The 22818-nt window shown below is 39.2% G+C and overlaps 1 protein-coding gene and 1 long non-coding RNA gene across 2 annotated transcripts in view; one reads left to right on the forward strand and one right to left on the reverse strand.

The window, feature by feature from the left end:
• LOC113145331 (uncharacterized) overlaps positions 1-22818 on the reverse strand; it is a 28822-nt gene that overhangs the window by 3483 nt on the left and 2521 nt on the right. The gene's annotated exons all lie outside the window — the stretch shown is intronic.
• Positions 17024-22530, forward strand: LOC113145330 (keratin, type II cytoskeletal 8-like). Its single transcript, XM_026331920.2, has 8 exons — positions 17024-17509; positions 19232-19440; positions 20147-20207; positions 20321-20416; positions 20725-20889; positions 21072-21197; positions 21310-21574; positions 21680-22530. Exons 1-8 carry the CDS (start codon positions 17135-17137, stop codon positions 21955-21957), a joined length of 1575 nt encoding a protein of 524 aa, XP_026187705.1. The 5' UTR covers positions 17024-17134; the 3' UTR covers positions 21958-22530.

Below are 22818 nucleotides of genomic sequence, written 5' to 3' on the forward strand. Positions count from 1 at the left end.
AAGATGTGTGTGTTGATCTTGTCAGCAGGTTTTATAGTCAACAGCGAAAAGAATGATTGTCTTTCGGAATCCTACTAGTTAACCTTTTTTCTTTCACACACACAACCTACAATTGCTAATGCAGTGTTGACCCAATTCAGGTTGCTTAACCTGTTGGACAGACTTACACCTATATGCACATTTATTGTCACAAGATAATCTCCTGTGTGTGGGTGTGTTTAACTTTAACCTGTGTGACCAGATGTGATAGATTACAACACACATACATACTCGCACACACACACAAATGCACCATCAGGACAAAGGAGTTGAGTGGTCAAACTGCTTCGGTGTGGTGCGTTTGGTCAAGCTCTATTTTTATGTATTTGTGTTTGCATGTAACTTATGTGCATGTATGCATGAAGAAGTGGTTTCAGGTGCCAGAGAAGTTAAAACAGTGGGGACAGAATTTAAAGGTAGATCAGGTAATAAACCAGCATGGCAGGTTTTCCCAGCCCCATCCCCTTCCCCCGCTTCACACTGCACACACACACACACACACACACACACACACACACGCACACACACACACACGCACGCACGCACGCACGCACGCACGCACGCACACACACACACACACACACACACACAGACAGATGGACCACTCCCTGGTAGGCCTCTCACTGGGTCAGTTCACACATAATTCACTACAAATGTTTGACTGAATAATTGAGTCGGGTGTGGTGGTTCACTGAGAGTAAACCTAAGTTATGTAATGAAAGATAAGATGGATCACAAAAGAAGGACACTATAACACTATACACTAAGAAGATAAGTGACAGGTATGTATGATTATTTTACAACATAAAGCAGAAAGCCTACAATGTCTTATCTATAAATTCAACCTGCAGTATGTTTCATCCTGGGCCAACGTGGGCATGAGTCCATTCCAGCAGCACACTGAGATATGGAAACTTTCAGGAAAAACTTTCATCAAGCTGCATGTTGAATATAAAGAAAGTTGAATCGGATTTCATCATTTTACCTGATTTTGTTTGTATTACAGTAGATACGGTACCTTAATGTGCCCCCGCTGAGCAGGCCAATAACTGTAACGTGCTTTGTCTTTTTTTATCTCTATATTTTAAAATGGTAATTTAGGAGAAGCCTTTGAGCAATGCATACCCTCAGCAAAAACTACTACATTTGCTTGCTGTGAGCTGTTCAGGTTTCCTCAGGGTGGATTTGTGTCCAAAGCTTTGACCCTAGATAAAAAGGTCATGGCAAGTTTTCTCAGGATAAAATTCCTCCTTTTCAACCATCTTCTTAAAGCAGGATTACGAGTTGTGGACAGAAGAAAGGCGAGGAACTGGACACCTCACAGTCTTCCCTGAAAGTCATAAATCAGCCTTTCCCTCCACACTAAAGCTCTTGTCTGTCTCAGACCTGCTCTCTTTTTTATGGTACTTCACATCATTCCACTCCGACTGCTTATTCAATAATCCGTGCCTGTGCTCCTTATTTTGTACCTCACTGTTTGGAGGAGAAATGGTTTGGGAGGTTATGAGGTTACTTTATTGTCTCTGCCTTTCTGTTGAATAGAGATTAGCTTAGCTTAACATAAAGACTGGAAGCAGCAGAAACAACTAGCCTGACCTATTGCCTTTTTTCTCGTCTTTATGCTAAGCTAAGCTAAACATTCTGTGACTTCAGTTTTAGGAGAGAGATTTCATCTTAATTTTATTTTGATTCCATTTAAAGGCAGAGCAACACTAGCAGATTCATTTATGTCTACAGGATGCATTCAGGCACCATATGCAGTGTAGGTCACCTGCATTTTGGCAGCGCTCAGAACCCACTGACAATTATACCAGAATCAGAATCACCTTTATTGGCCAAGTTTGTGCACACAAACAAGAAACTTGACTCGGGTTCACTAAGCTCTCTCCATGTACAAGAATTAAATAAAGTTCAACTTTTTAAGAAGGAAGATAGAAGGTTTAAAGAAAGGAAAAGAAATATAATAATACAAATTAAAATAAATAAATAGAAAAGAGGAGAAAAAGAATTTGATTTGTATATATACAACATATACAATGTCTAAACTATTGCAGCATAAGTGTAATAAATAAACAATAATAGACTAAAAGACTAGAAAAATAAGCCTCAATCACATTTACACACAACTGAAGATGCTCCTGTATAGACATGTTATAAGCTTGCAGAAACAAAGTTTTAATGTGTTATCAAACATACATGTAGAATAATACGAAGACCACTGCATTCTATCTAAAGTCTTTTTATCTAGCAGAACCTTTGGGTCACTTCACCTTAGTACTTTCATCACATACCTATTATGTCCAGCTGCTGTGCAGTCTTAATTTGTCAATGCTGCCGCTCTTCTTATTTCCTTATCTGAATGCCTCCACCTCCCACAGTCATTCCCTTCCTCCCCTAGTTATGTTTGCTCCCTCTCCATGTCTTCCTTTTCTCCACTTGCCCATTTTGGCACATTCCAATCCTCTGCCATCATACCTGTTTTTCACACAGGCCCTGCAGTCCATCACTTTTCCTCTCTGCAGTAAACCAAGTTTTGGACAAAGACTCTTTAGTGTTACTCTGGACTCTTTGGCCGCTGTTCCCAGCTACTGGACAGTAAAAAAGACTCTACAAAGGGGCAAGACTGCCAGTATACTTGGTGTATTGGTGTGCATTTAAACTTACTTTCTTTTTCATGCTTAATGAGCATGTTTATTTATCCCATCTGGGACATACTCTTGAAACTGCTCAGCTTGTGAGATCATTTTCATTGGTTTTATAAACCACAAAATTCTGCTGCAAAAGGCTGGCATAGACCCTTATCCGTTAAAAATATAATAGCCCTTTATGAGTCACTCGTGGTCATGACAGGAAGCAGGGATCCAGATTTGGGTATTAGATTGGGATATGTTCAGTTTTTCTACCACTTCTTTTTTCTCTTCCTCACTGAGGAGTAGCCATGAGGGCGTTAGTCACGTCGGCATTATTTCCCTTTCGTGAGTGCCTGCTGTTTGGCTACACCATTGTGTTTCTCTTTTATTGTTCTCCTCTCATCGTGCCAACATAAAAATTTGCTTACTTTGGAAGGTGTTAAAAGCATAATAATATAATCACAATCCAAGGTATGTTTTTGAGGATGAATGCAGTGCTTGAGATGTCAATATTCCAAGTTTTTATATGTTTGGGAAAGTGGCCCTGGTTTGCAAATACAGGATGAATTGTTATATTTGAACAACTGAGCTTAGGACTAAACAGGAATCAAAAGTGCTTAAACACTTTGCAGTTAACACCTCAAAGGGCAAATTCTGGCTGTTTGATACAGATAGCGTTACACCAACCTCCGAAAATGCTGGTTTACCAGAGTTCATTATCTTACTGTGCCATTGCCAAAGTGACACACCTTGGCGTGAGCACAATGGCTGTCAGATTACTCTTTACCCCTCTGTTTATGTTAATGCTTTGATCCTCTTTGTTATACCACATGGCATATATTATGTATCACAAAAGGAAATTCAATCACCTGTTTTAAAAGAACCATGGGGAATTTGACTCTAACCACCCTAATGTCCCAAATTTCTCAGCTTTGCCCAATGACCATTCATTGGTTTGCAGCACAACCATTATAAATTCCTCACACTGCAGTAAACAAATACTACTATCCTCAAAGACATGTTTGAGACTATTTTTGGATTTAAAGCATTTGGTGTATACTAACACCGGCAATGAAGCACATGTCCAAAATGAAGCCTCTCTCTCTCACTGCATTTCCAAACTGGAGCTTTGTGCTTTTATGGCAAAGGGATTGGGAGCTCAACTTGACCTTTGTGGCATTTTTCTCATAGCTCCATTATCCCCTCAGTGTGCAGGATTTTCAGAAAGTATGCATCTGCAACCCAACACTTTTATGACACAGGTTTAAGGGGCCTACACACAGAATTGTTTTATCCCCACATCGGACCATGTATGTTTTCCATAGTCCTCTGTGTTCCACGACTCAACATACTGTATTGCAGGACATCACTGTTCCTGCAACATAATATATTCATTATTTAAAAAAAGCAAAATGACATTTTAGGTGAAATGCTTCTGTCTCTTAACACTGTCACAAATTATGAAGCTTGATCCTGAAACATGTTATTATGGTTTAGCTTGATGCCTGGAAAAAGGGGGAAACAACAAGCACTGCATTGGTTTCACTGATATAGTGCAGTATCACTCGTCTCATCTATCTCCCTCTGAAGAAATGGCATACTTTACAAAATGTTATTTTAAAATCTTAAAAATACAGTGCAGCTTGTATAAAATAATAATTTGTGCATGTTTACTTTAACTCACATGAGATTTCCAAATCCTACTAATAGTGTCTTGTGTACTTCAAACACTGTATTACCTATGCCTACCCATATAATCTCACTACTATAATACAAAGTACAAAAGATAAGATAAGAAATGATTTGTAATTCTACTCTCAGGCATGTCTCCCCCACCAAGTGGCCTCCATTTTGTCTTTAAACTGAAATTACACAAACAACAAAACGGCCTCCCTCACCAGTCAAACATTAGAGTAGGCCCAACTTCAACACTGCAATCAGGGTTTGTATATAGTATGTATTTGTGTGAGTTTAAACACAGACACACCCAGCTACATACTAAAGCTTAAGCAAGCATAAGCCAGCTGAGATATGAATATATACATATACACACTAATATTCTGTGTTGCAGTATACAACAAGAAGAGAAGACATAAGCAAAGAAGGGAAAAAGACTTCATGTTTTTCTGTTTACATTTTTTTTCGCCCACTCAGTTCACCTATGACAGACCCACCCAGCTCTTTCAAGATCACATAATGATAAAAAAACATGCAAAACCATGCTGTGGAACTGAGACTGCACATACTGCTGCCTCACTGGATGCAGTACTAATCTCCTGTCTGCTGGATAATGTTACACAAAACTACCTGGTTGTTAGCAGCATAACTTTGTCTTGTCTGACTTGTTCTAATCCCTTTCTTTGTACCACACATGCTGTTTATTCCTGAACAACATTCTTGCTAAATGCTATACTGTATTACTGACAGTCAGTAAGGAGGCTTCAAGCTGAATATTCTATTACTTAACCTTATTTTACTGCTCCAGAATATAGAAAGTGCTTGTTTTCTAGGGAGATCACATGGACTGAGAGTGACTCATAGTCACATCCTGTGTATAATAATCGTGAGAATTCTTGAGCAATAAAACTGCAACAAAAAGACAAGTAGGGTAACATGGAGTATTAAATCTCACAGACAGTGGCGGCCCCATTCCTCTGTCAGGCTTATTTTAAAGTGAAATATGCAGATGTCCATTGGAGTAATGTGACGCAGTGTGAGGCAGGAGGCGTAACTCTTTCCTTTCAGTCGTTCTTTGTTACAGGGAGGTGGAGCTGCAGTAAAAGGAGGGGGAAGCATGTCACTGTTTGAGTGTCCAAAGATTTGATCTCCATAACAACGTACTGTAATGCAACAGCTCATTTCGTTTTATCTGAAGCTTGACTGCAACAGACTGTGGCCAAAACATATGGTTTCCAGGGGAAGCTCCTGTAACCAATGACTCTTTCAGCTGAACACATTTTATGAATGCCATAAATGTCAATCTAAAGAATTTTTTTTCCAACCTCTTTTGAGTAAGAATGAATGATGTGTATTGACAGCATGTGGATCTTTCAGTAAGTGTTGAATTTTGTTTGACTGTGTAGACAGTATGTAAGTAAATGTCTGCATGTTAGTTGAATTCATTTATTCTGAAAGTCCCACTGAGGTCAGGCCTTCTCTTACGAGAGGGAGAAAACAAATTCTTTGTGTACAGCATTGCAGCAAGAACATTAGTCATCCAAAGGCATCACACACACAGACACACTGATTTAAATATTCCAAGTATCATTAAAACCTGAATGAATAGTTTTAGACACATTACAATGAGATACTGTTAATACTGTAATACTGTCAATATGAGCAATACTTTCATATCCGATCTGCAAAACAAATAATAACAATCCCATCAGCTTCAGCTGCACTTTGTGTTTAGAGGTAATAGTGCTAACATACTAAACCAAGATTGCCAACATGCTAAACCTCAATATGTTAGCATGCCACAGGGCGCATATTTGCATGCTACTGTTTCCTGATAGCACTGCTGTCGCTAGGCACAGCCTTGCATAGCTGATAGCAGGCTCATAGTCTTGTTGTCTCTTGAATGATGTGTTTAAATATGTTTAAATATTGGAAACAGATTAGTGCTGCTCTACTTTATCAATAAGATTTCAAAGGGCATGGAGGGAGCATAAATATAAAGGTTCTGTGTGCATTTTGTTTTTGGTTGGGGTTAGAGCAAGCTCTCACTAAATAACATGCCTGGAACCCATTAAACTTAGCCTGGGAGCTGGATAAGTCCTGTTTTACAGTCAAACTGATAGTACACAGAAAGACTGATATGATTTAATAAGACTAATTCAGCACAACAATGGAGTACTGAGCTGGGAAGTAAATTTTATTTATGGGGCCTTTGGGACCTGATCCTTGTGGATTAGAAAAGACTGAGAAAAAGACATGCTCCAGTAATCTGATGGCTCAAAAGACAAGTTAGCAATGGTTCCGACAGGTTTGCCTACCACACAAAGCTCCACCATAGCCCAGACTCCTGTGTCTCTCACCTGGCCGTTTCTCAGTACCAACCTGGTATTGACTCTCTCCTCACTGCACAAAAGCCTCAACACATTTTATCTGCAGACGTGTCAGGGTAGCCAAACACTACCACTGTAAAGACAGGATAAACTTTGATGACCGGCTCTCTCACGCAGTCATTGCACAACATCTTTGGAGAATGAATCATACAGCTGTAAAGTGAACAGCTGTGTCAGTTATGAACAGATATGTTTTTTTCTTTTACAGATTAAACCTGACACTTGTAATTAGTCAAACACATAATTATTCACACACACGTGCAGAGAGGGATGCAGAAACAGTAATGCAAATACACGAACTACCCTCCGAACACAAAACATAGCTTTTAAATGCACTGCACTGCAAAAGGCAGTTATCTTCTCTTCCATCCATAGGTTTCCCCAAACCTCCAAACCGCTTTGTCATTCAGCTATGAATGCGGAGGAGCTGGACATGGGGGTTTATTGGTTTAATAAATACTGCTTGTTCAGGTTAAATGCCACTTCTCCTCACCAGGTTCTGAACGGTTTCACTACAACACATCATGCTCTATTTTCCAGGCTTGATTCCAGTGTTTTTCCTGTTACTTTTCTTTTCCATGGTTTTTCTGAGCCAAACTGAGCCTGATGTAAAGCACTGGCATTTGAAAAACACTGTTGGTATTGTTCTGAGGCTCCACGAGGGTGGTCATGTTTCCGTTTATCATAATCCGAACAGTTGATTTTTTACTAAACTATGATATATATTAAGATATATATCTATATACAGGAATTGCAACAACAAAGTAGATATAGTACGTGACAGATGGATGGATATTGATATAGAGTTTCTTGTTTCACTAAATATATGCATGCTCTGAACACTATATGGGCTTTTGACTAAAAATGACTCCAACCAATCATTTTTGCTGCATTACATAAAATGTACCCTTTGCTAGCTTCTATCCTTAGTTACTGTTGCTGTGCCAGACAAGCTTTCAAGCTTTACAATCTCTCTGTACACAGAAGCAGTTTACAGTAATAACAGTAGCAGATTTACCTCTTCTGAAATTTGGAAACTGTGGGTCCTCAACTTCAGATAAATGCTGACAAAGACAGATTCCCATTTTTAGTCGAAAACATTGAGTGTTGCCTGACAAAAAATCCCTGCTGCTGACCGCTGACAGGTGTTGTAAGACGTTATCAATAACTCTGCGATTTGGTTGAGAACCTCCAGATAGCTTTTCATTGTTTCCATCTGACATTTCTAAAAAGACTTACAAAGGCATGTTAATTATGGACATGAAGGCTATATTCATGATTAGAACTCCCTCTAATTATGCAAAAAAAAAAAAAAAATGCCTGAGGCTAAAGTTTACAAAGCTAATTATCCTCATTCTGAGGACAGAAAGCATTGTTCTTGTATTACTGAGCTGTAATCCCTACAATGACACATAACAATGTTATTATAAGAAAAAAGTTAGATTACTTGGTTTATTTCTAACTGGGCAGATATTTACTGTAGAAAGACACAAGTTTGTCAGAGCAGCACCAATATTAGACTCCTGTTTTAATATAGCTATTTTCAAATTTCAAATTTTATGTTTTACATTTACATGAGACAGGGATTGACAAACTCATCTCTACTGTTTTTACAGTCAGAGCCGCTAATGTTACTCCAAACTCTGATTTAGAATTTAAGGCTTTTTCTTTACTGTAGTTTTCAAATGTTTGACAATAAACCTTCATTAACTTTAAGACAGGAAAAGAATAACATCACATTAGAATATATTTAATGACATTTATTTATTTATAACACAGTGACTTCATGTAATGAATTTTGAATTTAGTTACTGAAGAGTTTAAATTCCTTAACTTACCATGTGTTTATGTTTGTTATTAAGCATACTCTGCATAAAAGTCTTAAAACTTCCCTATAAGCCTTTGCAGTGAAAAGCTTCATGCTGTAAAGAGTATTACTCAGCCTTTGCCAAGTTACATAACACTCAACTATCCCTTCCTTATATTTTAAGCATTTCTGGTTTCACTCAAACAGGAAAAGAAACCATCATGTAGACAAGCCACATGCCCAGACAACTACCACCAGGATAGCAAAACACACAACTGCATTCTATCTTGTTTAGCCTGAAGGAAGGAGAACTGCTTTGGATTGTTGATCAAATCATTCATTCATTCTTTAAGCATAAAAAGTCTTGATGTTTGACCTACAAATTTATTTATTATATGAAAGTTGCTGTAACCACAGATAAGCTAAAACAACAGCGTCTATTGTATGCAGTGCTTTAATTGGAAACTGAGTCAACGCATCGGTTTCTGTACTTGTGCAGAAAAAAAAGTCAGACTTTCCAATCCATACAAAAAAACTCTAATTAATAGACTTCCTCTTTCTGTTCAATGCCTGTGGCTTTGTTTATATGTCTTTGCATTGTTCCACAGCCTGCAGGGCCTGTTTGGGTTTTAACACCGTCATTTTTCAGTCATTTTTCTCCAGCCCTGAGTGTGACATGATACTCAGGCTTAAAGTATGAGCCTCTCTGAATTACCATGAATCTGTTTTACATGAAGAGTACATCTGTGAATAAGTCAGTAAGCAAGGCGGCTACAAACGCACGTTTGCAGTGTTTCCAACGCTCTGTACGTAATTACATACTGTATGGGTCAATGTGGCGGCGTTACCCTGGCAACTGCACTATCAGTTCTTTCTCCATGGCAGTCACACATACATCTGGCAAAGTCATCACTGCTGTGTGGTAATCCCCGTTGCCATAGAGACTGTGGGTGTGGCGGAGGGTGGGGTGGGAGTGGGGGGTAGGGTAGAGTGACATCGGTGGTGGGTGGAGGAAAAACTGCTGCAGCGGGATCAGTCAAGGACACACACACACAGAAACATAAGAGGAACATGTGGCGTGTGAGTGTTTGAAACTAAGAATATGGATAAAATGCATATATGATTCATGTTAACGTTCACATACACCAACACACACACACACACACACACACACACACACACACACACACAAATAAAGCCTTTGTTTTAAAATTCAGGAAATGCTGCTGTTCAAAAAACTGAGAGGAAGGAAAGCGCACAAGGCAGAAAATCAAAGAAGGAACCAAACTTTTTGTGCGCATTGGTAAACTGGGCACAGGGCCATTGAGCTAAGTGAGACCACATTTTTCCACTGAGCATGTGCGTTTTCTCCCCTCTCTTCTATCCATGCTTTATTTTATTTATTCAAACTGCTGTGAGACTTAATATAAATATCAGGAAGGAGTCGGTATAGTAGAAAAAGAAACATCGTTGGTGTGTTGCTTTTAAGTGCAAAATCTTCCAATGGGAATTCTAATTTAAAAAAAAAGTAGTTCAGCCCTACAAATGGCTAGGTTAAAGTTAAAGTTACTGATAATTAAACATTTTATTAGTTAGCGCAGGTATCCTTCCTTCCTTGTTTTAAATACAAATGTTCTTATTCATGACCTATATACATTTTACAATAAGGTGCAGATTAGTGCAGGGATTAACCTCACCTGTAATTAAGACATGAAATTAATAAAATCGTGTTTATGTTCATGTCAAGTTAGATAGTCCTACTACTGCAGCATGACTTCTTCATTTCATTCCATTATAATTCTTTTGGCTGGCTACTTTACATATAATACTGTATGCATTGTGATTTCATATTTCATATCAACAACTACATAATTTCACTCAGAATGCTTTTAATTTTAACTGTACAAGAGAAAAGAGTAAGAGAGAAAAGAGCACAAGGACTAGTTGACGAGTTTGGCAAACAAAAAGCTAACATTGGCTGGAACTGCTGGAGTGTAAACTTCCCTAAATTCAATAAAAAGCATGGCAGAGCTGACTTTGATCTAAATTCTGATGGCATCTAGGACTGGGGAAATACTGGAGGGATGGGGAAATACTAGACAACGCAGGTACTACTGTGAATGGCACTTTTTTAACAGAATATGTAACCACACAAGCTAAGGTGCCTGTAGTTAATGATGCTCCTTGGCCTTGGAAGCAAAGCAGCTGTGCAATGTAGTAAACTAATTACCAGAACACACTTAGGGTGCAACTAACACATTGTGTAATCCATTTTTTACATATTCTTTATAAAAGACACCACCCTCTGCAACCCCATGCACAGCATTTTTCCAGTTTTCCACAGGTGCTAGTGATTACCTGGCTGAAAGTTACTGGAAATAACCACTGAGCTAACGTGGGCGGAATAAGCAAAACAATCTTGTGCTTGTGCAGGAATGACAGGCATCCCAACATAATAGGTCAGGGCCTGGTGTGGAGGATGATTCTGCGCCTGTAGAAGGATTTAGTACTCCAAGGCATACTAGGGCTGATACTGCACGTGTGCATACTGGGAGCTAGTAATAAAGTACATGGTTAAAGTGTTGAACTATGACTAGCTACAGGATCATCCAGTCACTAGAGTAGTTTGACAGAACCAACTTGCTGCTACCAGTCTTTCCTGTCTGTTATCATCTAGTTATTTGTGTTTCTTTGTCTCTTTGATGATTTTTCTTTCAAGAAAACAGTTTCAATCATTTTAGCATAAACAAAGAGCACATGTAAACTGGACTTTTTTGATACACAGTCCCATTCACATGCAATGTAACCACCTTCTTATAAAGTTCTGCTATTTATTCTATCTACCATTATATTTTCTAAGTTAACAGTGTTAATTACTGTGTTTAATTAACATTTACTTCACATTCTTTAGTCTTTTTGCATGTGTTAAACAGGACAACTTATTTCTTTTTATCATTTACATTGGCTTACAGGCATAATGTTATTGTAGTTTGCTGTAGATGGGTATGGTTTTCATGTCACATGCGCCAATCAAACAGTAAACAACAGGCTATTACATAGCCTATTACATAGCTTTTATTTAAATTGTAGTTTGATGACTACACATATAGCATAGCTCCATCTGACCTGAACCAAAACAGATGCCAGGTTACTGAGAATAAGTGGAGACACCTGTGTGGATTTGTGTTTGACAACAGATAGCACATAAGGGAAAGAGGCACTTAATTTCTAAATCTCTTTTGCTTTTTTATGCACGTTTGTACTTGCTGTTTTGGTCCAATACAGTCTTAGCATTCCTTTTCTGAGACATCTGTTATGAATCTACAATTTTGTGTCACAAATCTTAATTGGTTATTATCATCATCAACTTTGTATTGTATGTTGCACCATTTTAAATCTGTGTAAATTAAACAGGGCTGTCAGGAGCATGTTGACATCGCCAAGACAGTCAAAAATACACAGTTCCTGCAAGAACCTCCATAAACAAAACAATGTTTCAATGAATGATTGTTATTATGCTAACGGAAAAACTATATCTGGCAATTCAAGGTCCTAAAAATAATGGTTTAGGGCAGTAAAATCTTGTCAAATGCCAATTAAAATACTTCACATGTAAAGACATGAGACAGGTGTGATTAATAAAAAAAGTAATGAGTGCATTCCAGTTAGAATAAAAATGAGCCATCTTAATTAGTTATTATTAGTTACACCTGTGTTTTTCCTGTCATGGCAAAGTGTCCTGATAGTCAATAATTCCAGGAGCTGTTTTTGTTGCCTGCACCGCCTTCCTCTGTACTCTCACTCTCCTTCCACAGCCTTGTGAGTCAAAGTTAAAGCAAATTGCTTTACAAGATACAACTTTGATAAAAGTAACTTAACTTACTAAAAACCAACAAGGTTTATTAAAAATAATATTGAATTTTTGAATATTTGCTTGTCTGAAATATTTCTTTTAAACGGTCAAATTTTGATTTATTTGTTCAGAAAAAAAATCTATAAAATGTTTATGAACATGACAATTTTTTTTACCTGCTTACATTATTCCTGTTAACTGGATTATAATCTAGTGGTAAGTGGGATTTTTTATGGACTTAATTGCACTAGATTTATTTTATTCTCTGGATATACAATTTGCAGTTCAGCTGTTACCTGTTATTTTCTTTCTTTGTTTCTATTTTATCTTAGATAAGATTTTGTTTAGATAAATGATTGGCATTGTGTCATATGGTGGCTTTTGAATTAATTTACTCTTGCTATTGTATTGCATGAACTTCAGAGTTCTATAAAGAGGAAATGTTAAGGTTAATATTATCTGCTTTTACTTTATCTCATTTACAGTGGAATCATAATATTAATATATCACATTTGCAGCATCATTCTGACAGGAATATTTAATGTTGTAGTTTACAGTTTATGGTTAAACTGACATATTGTTAAGTTTTATAAAAAAAACGTTCTTTAAAAAGGATTGAATAAACAAGTTTTAATATTTGTTGATATTTGACTCATGATAATCACTTTGGCATCTAACATTTTTAATACAGACACAATCATGAAGCAACAAAGCACACAGGCTCAGTCTACAAGATGTTTTCACAAATGAAAGTGTTTGCCTAGGCTAGGAGATTAGAGACTATTTCTTAAACTAGTATTTAATCCTATATAACCTGCTGTTCCAGAATAAAATGAAGAAGGACGGGTCTGTGAAATCTGAGAGGAGGCATTGTCTTTCCCTGCTTAATGGTATAGAGGGTCAACTGCAAAAACAAAGGGGCCTTAGAACACCAAGCATTGTTCAAGGATTGTGCTGTATCCTGTCAGGAAGGGCTGCTGGGCAAACCTGAAGTTACTGTTCACTAAAGCACATTCTGCATTATAACTAGAATGAAATCGCCCACTGACAAAAGCATCACATCTAACGATGACAAATAATACTTGTGTTAGGAGAAACCCAGTGTTGAAGATGATTAGATTGATAATGATGATGATGATAATGATGATGATGATGATGATAAATTTTAGTGAAAAGTCACAAGTTCATCCTGCAATCCCACAAATTTAGATAAATTTCATAAGACGATTAACACCACAAGTGTTACTCCACCCTGTGTCTTTTATGGTTGACTGGAGCACAGGGGTGAGAGAGTAACACCCATCAACACCCTAGCCTGACCACACACACACTATAGCAGTTTGTGACACACACACTATAGCAGTTTGTGACACACTCAGACAAACACACCTCTTGACAGCTCAGCAATGGGTTCTCTGAGAGCGTGTTTATAGACTATGCAGACTGTACAGTCAAACAGGAAATATCTAATGCCTGGTTGGCCTGTAATGCAGTATCACCCTTATATAATTGATTTGGTAATGGCAGGTGACAACCACACAAAAGCATGTAACTGGTCCTGATGAAAACCTCATTACCATCAACTGAAATGAACGGAATGAATGGCAGGTGCAATCTGATACCACCCTTTGCAGGGTAAATGACTGAAACTCAAAATGAGACACTTCCAGACTTCCATAACCACACACATAGATTCTGTTATTATTGCAGGTAATTTTAATGTTCTCAGGTCAAGAATTTAAATATCAAGAGAGTTTTATCACCACAGCAAGAAGATGAATGGACCTTTAAGTCTTTAAGAAATGCAAGAAACAGGCGAGCATGCACAGGGATTGTTTACACATAGAGTACATTTCCCTTATTTATACAATGTGAATGCCCAACAAAGGGACAAACAAAAAAAGAAGAGAAAAGGAAGCTCCAAGAATTGTTCAGTTGTTTACATGTCAAGATATTAAACACTAAAAAGATGTTGCAGTCACTTCAAAAATATAAATCACCTCTGGAGTGATTTATTTTCATAACATAACATATTTTCTTTATGTGTTGAAAGCTCAAACTCATATTCACAACATCATATTAATATTGCCACATGTTCTTTTTTAGGGTGATCGAGTTAGGCCCTCTGCACTCTGCAACTCTGTACACGGTAGTCGCAAATGCCCCGCTCTGGAGCTGGCATCCATTTTGACTGGAAAATGGATGGGAGTGTATTGTATTTCGGTACGTTTCCATGACGATAAGGGGGCCAAGAGCCACTGGCGGGAAAAGAAGGTTAGACAAGATGGAGGATAAAGGGTATGGTGGAGGAGGTTGAATTGGTAGTGCCAAGACTCATGACTCATTGTGGTGAAGGACTGGAGAGGGAAATGAATGGGGGAGGGATGGAACGCAGGGCGGGTATTGGTTGGACAGTTGAAGGTTGAGCCGCCATACTCCTACAATGCTGGTGAAATTATAGTACAGGGGGGATAATGGCTTTGTTATCAGTGTGGAGTAAGAATTCTTTACTAATGTTTATATGGTGAGTGACTCTGGAATGAGTATCAGAGATAAATTATAAAAAGGTGTTTACAATACAGCAAAATTATGTGATTTAAGAAAGGCGCATGTTGCACAGACAGACATAAGGATGCAGATATATAAGCATAAATAAACTTTGGCACTTTTGTTCTTTGTTTTTTTAAGCCTCAGGCACAATAGTGTTAACCCAAAGTGCCTGTTTGACTGTAATGAAAGCCAGCTGGTTAGTGCAGTTCACCAGGTTTGCAGACACAAGCATCCGAAGCAGTACATGTGGTGTGGTTATTTTCAAAACAAGGTTTCATATAGTTTGTCTGCAGCAGCCAGAGAGTTTTGGGACCTAAAGTATCAAAAAACAGTATTTAATAAAGGGGATAAATCATCCAGCAGCTATTTATCCATATGTGTGACTACCAAAAACACTGGGTTAAAGCACTGTAACACTCACATCTGTTATATGTAAGACTACAGCCAGCAATGGATAACTTTGCCTCACATGAGAGAAAAGTGAGAAAGTGACAGGTTGTTGGTAGGCCGATTTTGTTACCTTCAGGCACAGCTAGGCCACCCATTTCCCCTCTTTGCAGTCTTTAAGCTAAGCTGCTAACTGTAGCTTCTAGGGATGGGAAGATTAACCAATTTGTACCGATGCATATCTTATATCCTTATACAGAATTATGGTCTGCTGCTTACTACTTAGTTAGCACTGTTTCATTATTGTTGTTAATCTTAAGCTTCGATTTGAAGTCGGTACTAAAACGTCAGAGAGTTACACAGGACTTGTGAAAAAAAACCTGTCAATGGTTTAACACTGGTTAATAAATAATCAAAATCAATGTGTTGCATTGTCATTCCTTGCATTGATTTGAATCGCCTCGCACTGTATCATATCGCACTGTGTTGAACTAAGTCGTGTCGATTCATTGTGCATTGGAATCGTGAGTGAATCGTATCGTTTTGCATCGGTAGTTACTGCATTAGTATCTTTAATGTATCGGATCTTTGGCAGCATATCAAGATATGCATCATATTTGGTCTCAGCAGAGATGCACATCCCTAGTGGCTTCATCTTTGGAGTACATCCATGAGACTGGTATCAAGCTTATCATGTAACTCTCAAGAAGAATATTAACTATTCTTGAACTAATGTTGACCTATTCCTATAAGAAGATGTGGACAAACTTGCATTCTTGAAAGTTAACACATAAAAATGAGATTTATTGGGAAGAGCTTTGAATTGCATCCGAGGCAACTTGCAGTCAAACCTGTTCTGGTTTATTTCAATATGTAAAACAGTTGAGGGAACTTGTAGAGCTAAAATTGTTTGATGGACTGAAGTAAGAAATGTACATGGATTAAGTGAAAGAAAATAACTTATAATGTTTCTGTGCAAAAGTGCCACAAAATGACAAACTACTATAGAGGGGACACTGAAGGGGGAGAAGGGTTAATGCAGCAGAGTGCTGTCAATGTAAAGTGTTGCCTAATTGACAGTAATTAATTAATGCATCACACTCGACATTGCCCGGTTCTTATTGTATGTTCCAAAAGATAATCAGCAGCAACTCCCTCCTCACACACACACACACACACACACACACACACACACACACACCTACATTTACTGCCTTACCAGTGTATTATAAACACACCTTAGTTTACACTTGTAAACCAGCACTGAAGAACAACCAAACCTGTTATCAACCACCCACCAACTGACCCACACCCACATACTGCATATTTTCTGATCCACTGCTGTTGCTGGATATGCATGATTATTTTTAAAATCTGACATCCAGGTCCTACATGTTGAATCAGCTGTGGTGTGTTTAAATAATTTTACTTCTGGGGAAACATACAGAAATAGAAGAGTGAAAGCAAAGACATGAAACTATTTGACAATCCCCCCAAAGGACAAGGTTTTCTCTCACAACACACAGAAGCCTTTAGAAGGACCAGGTAATGGTTTTGAGTGACTGGACAATGTGTCATACCAGTGTAATGTTACAGACCTGCCCCCTGTTTTCACCCAGCCCTACAGCCAATGGCAACTCAGCCCAGTCCCCTCCCACAGAAACAACATTTAAAAGTCCTCAGCAGTTTCTTCCCTTTCTATCCACTCTGGTCTCTCCCCTCTGCCTGCTGGCCTGTGTTGCCTGTGTTTGGACAGACCTTCCTAGGCTTAATTCATCAAAAATCAACTCCAGATTTCAAGATGCAGTCCAGACACACCACTTACACTGTGAAGTCTTCTGCTCCAAGGAGCTTCAGCAGCAGCTCCTATGCTGGACCAGGCTCCAGCAGGGGCTTCACTTCTAGGAGTTCTTTTTCAACAACCAACAGGGGCTATGGTGGACCTATCAGCAGTTCCTCTGCCTATGGCCTGGGCTCATCAATGAGCAGCGCAGGCATGGGCATAGGTTTCGGTGGTGGTATGTCTGTCCAGCCTCCCATCACTGCTGTGACTGTGAACAAGAGCCTGCTGGCCCCACTGAACCTTGAAATTGACCCCAATATCCAAGTTATCCGCACACAGGAGAAGGAGCAGATCAAGACCCTCAACAACCGCTTTGCTTCCTTCATTGACAAGGTAAGAGTCTGTAATAGTGAGAAGCCACGTGTATGTCAGAAACTCATGTCGCCCAGGAACTGCTCATTTGCTGATTTTCCTCATTACACACAAAAATTACTTTGCTTCCATAGAAAAGAACAAGTTGTTGTTATGCAATATTTGATACAGTGAACCATATGTCTGCCACATGCTGATTTCATAACTTATGCTGCATGAAGAAAGTTAATTTATTGCCTCCTCTGTTTTCGTCAACTCAGTCAAGGCAGAAAAGAATGAATAAGCTCAAAGTTGAGGTTAGGCTCTCTATCTTTTGGCTCTGGCTGCCCTTTTATAGTGATGAAAAACAGACATGCAGAGAGGAGAAACAGAGAACGAAAGAGAGAGAGAGAGAAATAGCTAAGGGTGTGTCAGTACAGAGAGCAGAGCTTGTGATACTAGTTACCTTGGGACCGATCCCTCCCTTAACTGGGGTGTGGCTCTTTCTTCTGCCCTGGTGGCCCCCACGTCTCCCAACACACACGTACACATAACATCAGTGCTGTGCACAATTGTTACCTTAATGACAATACCTTCTTTCACAGTGACACATTTAGTAAGGAGTGTCCACTGGGAGTATGAATAGATTGGCTTTAGATAATTTAAATCAGCAATACAGTCCAATAGTGTATAAAACTCAGGAGTGGATGTGTCCTCTGAGGCCTCAGCAGCGGGTTAATATTTAAAAAGGCCAGCCAGTCTCATGTTCTCTTTAATGCCAGGAGACTGGCTACATATCAACTCTCCTTCTCCTGGCGCAATGATTAAAGAAGATAAAGTACATTTTGCGTACTTCATCAAAAAGCATATAAACCTCTCCCCCTTTATCTTCTGTTATCTTGTGGAAAGATAACAGGTAACACACATTTTAGTATCTGTATTTTAGTATTACAGTTTAAATGAAGACAATAAGAGTTTCTTGGCTAAATCAGTGTAATGTGTCAGGGAACAATGTTCACTGAGTCACATATCTGCTCTCACTAGCTTGATTTTCTCAAATATGAAAACTCCTTACTTCTTCATCTCGTACCTTCACTTCTCCCCTCCTCCTCTCTTCCCTTTCCCACTCTTCTTCCCTCTTACTTCGGCATGCTTCTCTTCCCTCATCACACCTATAAATGCAGTTAAATATTTACCCTTGTGTATCTGCCTGCGGATGCAACTTTGCTTCAACCCTTTCTCTCCCTCTCTGTGTTTGTCTTCTCTGGCGGTGAACCTAGCTTCAGAAAAACAGGAAGACATGCAGGAAAAGTGCTAACTCGCTCTATACCTCCATCACCGCCTTTTTCCAACATCGTCTTGTTCTGCCTTCCCTCTACCTCCTGTCAGGATGCGTGCATGTTGTGCAGGCCTTCCTTAGGAAAAACACAGCCAGTCTGGAAACATAGCCAGCAGCAACTTACAGATCTCCAAAGATAGATAAAAACAACAAAGACTGAAGCTGGTGAACAAATCAGAGGCATGACAAGGTTGAGCCTGGTGGTTCATTATTAGGATGTTAACCCAGAGGATATGTTATTTCAAGATAGAGGAGACTGCAGTTACATCACACAAAAAATTTCTTCACAGTTAATATCTAGAACTTGTGTAACAGTAAACAAGCATATAAGTCACTGATTCTTTGTATGGACTTTTTACATTCCTGGATTCATTCATTATTTCAACCCTACTTTGTCTATATCTGCATCTATCTCTAAACACCAGGTTCGCTTCCTGGAGCAGCAGAACAAAATGCTGGAGACCAAGTGGAACCTGCTGCAGGGACAGACCACCACCCGCTCCAACATCGACGCCATGTTCGAGGCATACATTGCCAACCTGCGCAGACAGCTGGACAGCCTGGGCAATGACAAGATGAAGCTGGAGGCCGACCTGCACAACATGCAGGGCCTGGTGGAGGACTTCAAGAACAAGTGAGTGTGGAGATGACAATGAAGAATAAAAATGTGATGTTTTATGCAGCATTTCGCCTTTTCTGCCCCATATACAGCCATCTGGTTTATCTTGGATTCATGTTTTTCAGAAGGCATAAAACCCCCTTTCATAAATGAAATCTAAACTGGATTCAGGACCATCATACAGATTTATGGTTTAAGGCTAGCCTTTCAGTACATTGAGTTTATCTTTTTGTAGCCCCCTCCCTACATCTGGCTATTGTCTTGCGTCATACAAACTCAAGAGAATTACAACACTAAGGAAGCATGTTCTGAACACCCATCACATTACATATGACTGGAGGTAAAACTCATTGTATCAAGTTGGCTGCCTATAGGTTTTTACAAGAGGATACAAGCACACATATGTGCATGCTGACATGCATGTCTCCAACACAAACATGCATATTTTTGTTGGGTTGTCTAATGAAGAATAGAACATATCAGCCAAAGACTTCCTAAGGGAGAAATATCAGTAACACCTCTCATCCTGGCCCTGAGTCAACAGACATTGTGAGGCAAATGTCCCAAAGGGGTTCAAAAGTTTGGGATGGACTTTGTGCGCCTCCTAGTGTTAAATTAGAATAATGAAACTCATAACTCAGCAGGAGCATGAAACCATGAGATGAGATTTTTATGAATATTCAATATCTCATCCTAAAATTTATTTTTTTTCCTCTCTCAGGTATGAAGATGAGATCAACAAGCGCACAGAGTGTGAAAATGACTTTGTCCTCATCAAGAAGGTCAGCATCTTTATCTGAAACCGTAACTGCATCTTGTTTAAGCATTTTAATCATTGGAGATGTAAATTTAAATCAGTTCTTGTGATGTTTAACAACCCCTTTCTTGGTTCCAGGATGTTGATGAGGCCTACATGAATAAGGTTGAGCTGGAGGCCAAGCTCGAGAGCCTGACAGATGAGATTAACTTCCTCAGGTCGATCTATGAGGAGGTACGCCGCAAAACCAGCTCTGTGTTTGTTTCCTACTTTTCCATTCTGGCTGCCAAAACTCAATATGTCCAAACCACTTGCTGCTTTCATTGACATTGCTGGTGATTTATTTATCCAGAATCTTTATGATGTTTGTGGTTTCATTTTGGAATAGGTCTCTCTTTTGCTGCATTCATTTTTTTTTCAACATCTGTTTAGCATCATTCCTGCACTGATAGTACATTAGCTGGATGGCTGTCTTCATTGAGGTGGGGTTGAATAGCCTAAACTTTTTTTCTTTTCTGTCTTTTATTTTTGTATTTCTTTAGGAACTCCGTGAGCTGCAGGGACAGATCAAGGACACTTCAGTCATTGTGGAGATGGACAACAGCCGCAACCTGGACATGGACGCCATTGTGGCTGAAGTCAGGGCACAGTATGAAGACATTGCCAACCGCACCCGTGCTGAGGCAGAGACATGGTACAAGACCAAGGTGACTCTTTAATTTTTCTTATCTTTAGATTTCTGCTATTTTTATAGATTCATTCATCATTTTTTTAGATTTGGCAGGATTAAAACTTTTTTCACCTCCGCAAAAACTTCTATTAGTTCATGATTCAGAACATCAAAAGGCTTCCAAATTAGTAATATCTTGTTTTTATGACATTCATTTAGTATGAGGAGATGCAGACATCTGCCACCAGATATGGAGATGACCTGAGGAATACCAGAACAGAGATCGCAGACCTCAACCGCATGATTCAGAGGCTGACATCAGAAATTGATGCTGTCAAGGGACAGGTACAGAAAATATGTTTTGGGACCATGTTACCGTTTTGTAGTATTACCCAGGAAACACAGTAATTTCACAATCAAGAGAGTAAGCAATGGCTTAATTTTTCTTCTCCTTCAGCGTGCCAACCTGGAGTCCCAGATTGCTGAGGCTGAGGAGCGTGGTGAGATGGCTGTGAAGGATGCCAAAGCTCGCATCAAGGACCTGGAGGATGCCCTACAGAGAGCCAAACAAGACATGGCCCGGCAGATCAGAGAGTACCAGGACCTCATGAACGTCAAGCTGGCTCTGGACATTGAAATCGCCACTTACAGGAAGCTGCTGGAGGGAGAGGAGGACAGGCTGGCAAACGGCATCAAGGCTATCAACATCTCTCAACAGAGCAGTAAGCCAGCTTCCTTGACGTTGATTAAATGATTTGGATTCTGCTAGATTTTTTCAGTTCTAACAGATGCAGAACTGTTTCCCCCTGTCTCCCTTCTCTCAACAGAAAGCTACAGCAGTTTCCCTGCGGACACAGTGAAGAGCAGCTACTCCAGTGGCTACTCCAGTGGTTTTAGCAGCAGTGGATATGGCAGTGGTGGATATGGCAGTGGTGGATATGGCAGTGGTGGATATGGCAGTGGCTTCGGCAGCTTCAGCGGCGGCAGTGTTGGCAGTGGTGGTGGCTACAGCACCACACAGACCAAGAAGAATGTTGTTATCAAGATGATTGAGACCAAGGATGGCAGAGTGGTGTCTGAGTCCTCTGAGGTCATAGAGGATTGAGCTGTCTAGTTTAGAGGTGTAGCTACCTGTTTGCTATGATCTCAGCTGTCTCACTGGTAGTTTTATATTCACAGTTAACCCCCCCCCATCTATCATCATAAACCAGTTTGAAGTAAAATGCTTACCTGCCACTCTCCCGTAGAGCCTAAATATATTTTTCATGAAGCAATAAATGAACACTACCAAAGATCTGAAAGGGACCAAAGAATTTATTTTGTATGTCTGACTGTACTAAAAAGAAGTTTTGACTCAGAAAGTGAGATTGGAAAACTGTGTTACTCCTTTGAAATCTCAGCTGTTCCACATATGAAGGCCTGTTACCTTCAAAACTTTGTTGCAACCAATAGACAGTGGTCTTCTTAGAGGAATGTGAACGTGCTGAAACAGTGCTTCAGTGTTGTTGGTCAACTAATGTCTTAAAATTGCCTGCTACAGTAGGTAGTGCATGACTTCCCTATGTGCGCCCTGTAACTGAAACTGTTCAACCCCTTAGGAGGCTGTCCACATCATACTGTTGTCCTGAGGTGCTGTTTTTGCTACCAAACAAAATAAAAACGTGTTTACTGAAAAAAATGATGCGTGTTTTAATTTGAAATGATGATTAAAGGACATAAAGACTTTGGGAAGGAGTGTTGATGAGTAAATGCTCATGATCTTTAGTTGCAATAAAAATTTGCTTCACACAATCTTGATTTATATGTTGAAAAACATACATTTAAGTCAAAAGTGAAAGAAAAATTAAACTATTGATTTCATTCTTTTTTTACATCCAAGTCCCAATTATCAAGCTAGCTATTGTATGAACTTCTGTCTTCTCAGACATTTTGACTAGCACCTTAATAAGCTGGAGGTTTCACCATT

This window comes from Mastacembelus armatus, chromosome 7, assembly GCF_900324485.2.
Source record: "Mastacembelus armatus chromosome 7, fMasArm1.2, whole genome shotgun sequence".
Classification (NCBI taxonomy): domain Eukaryota; kingdom Metazoa; phylum Chordata; class Actinopteri; order Synbranchiformes; family Mastacembelidae; genus Mastacembelus; species Mastacembelus armatus.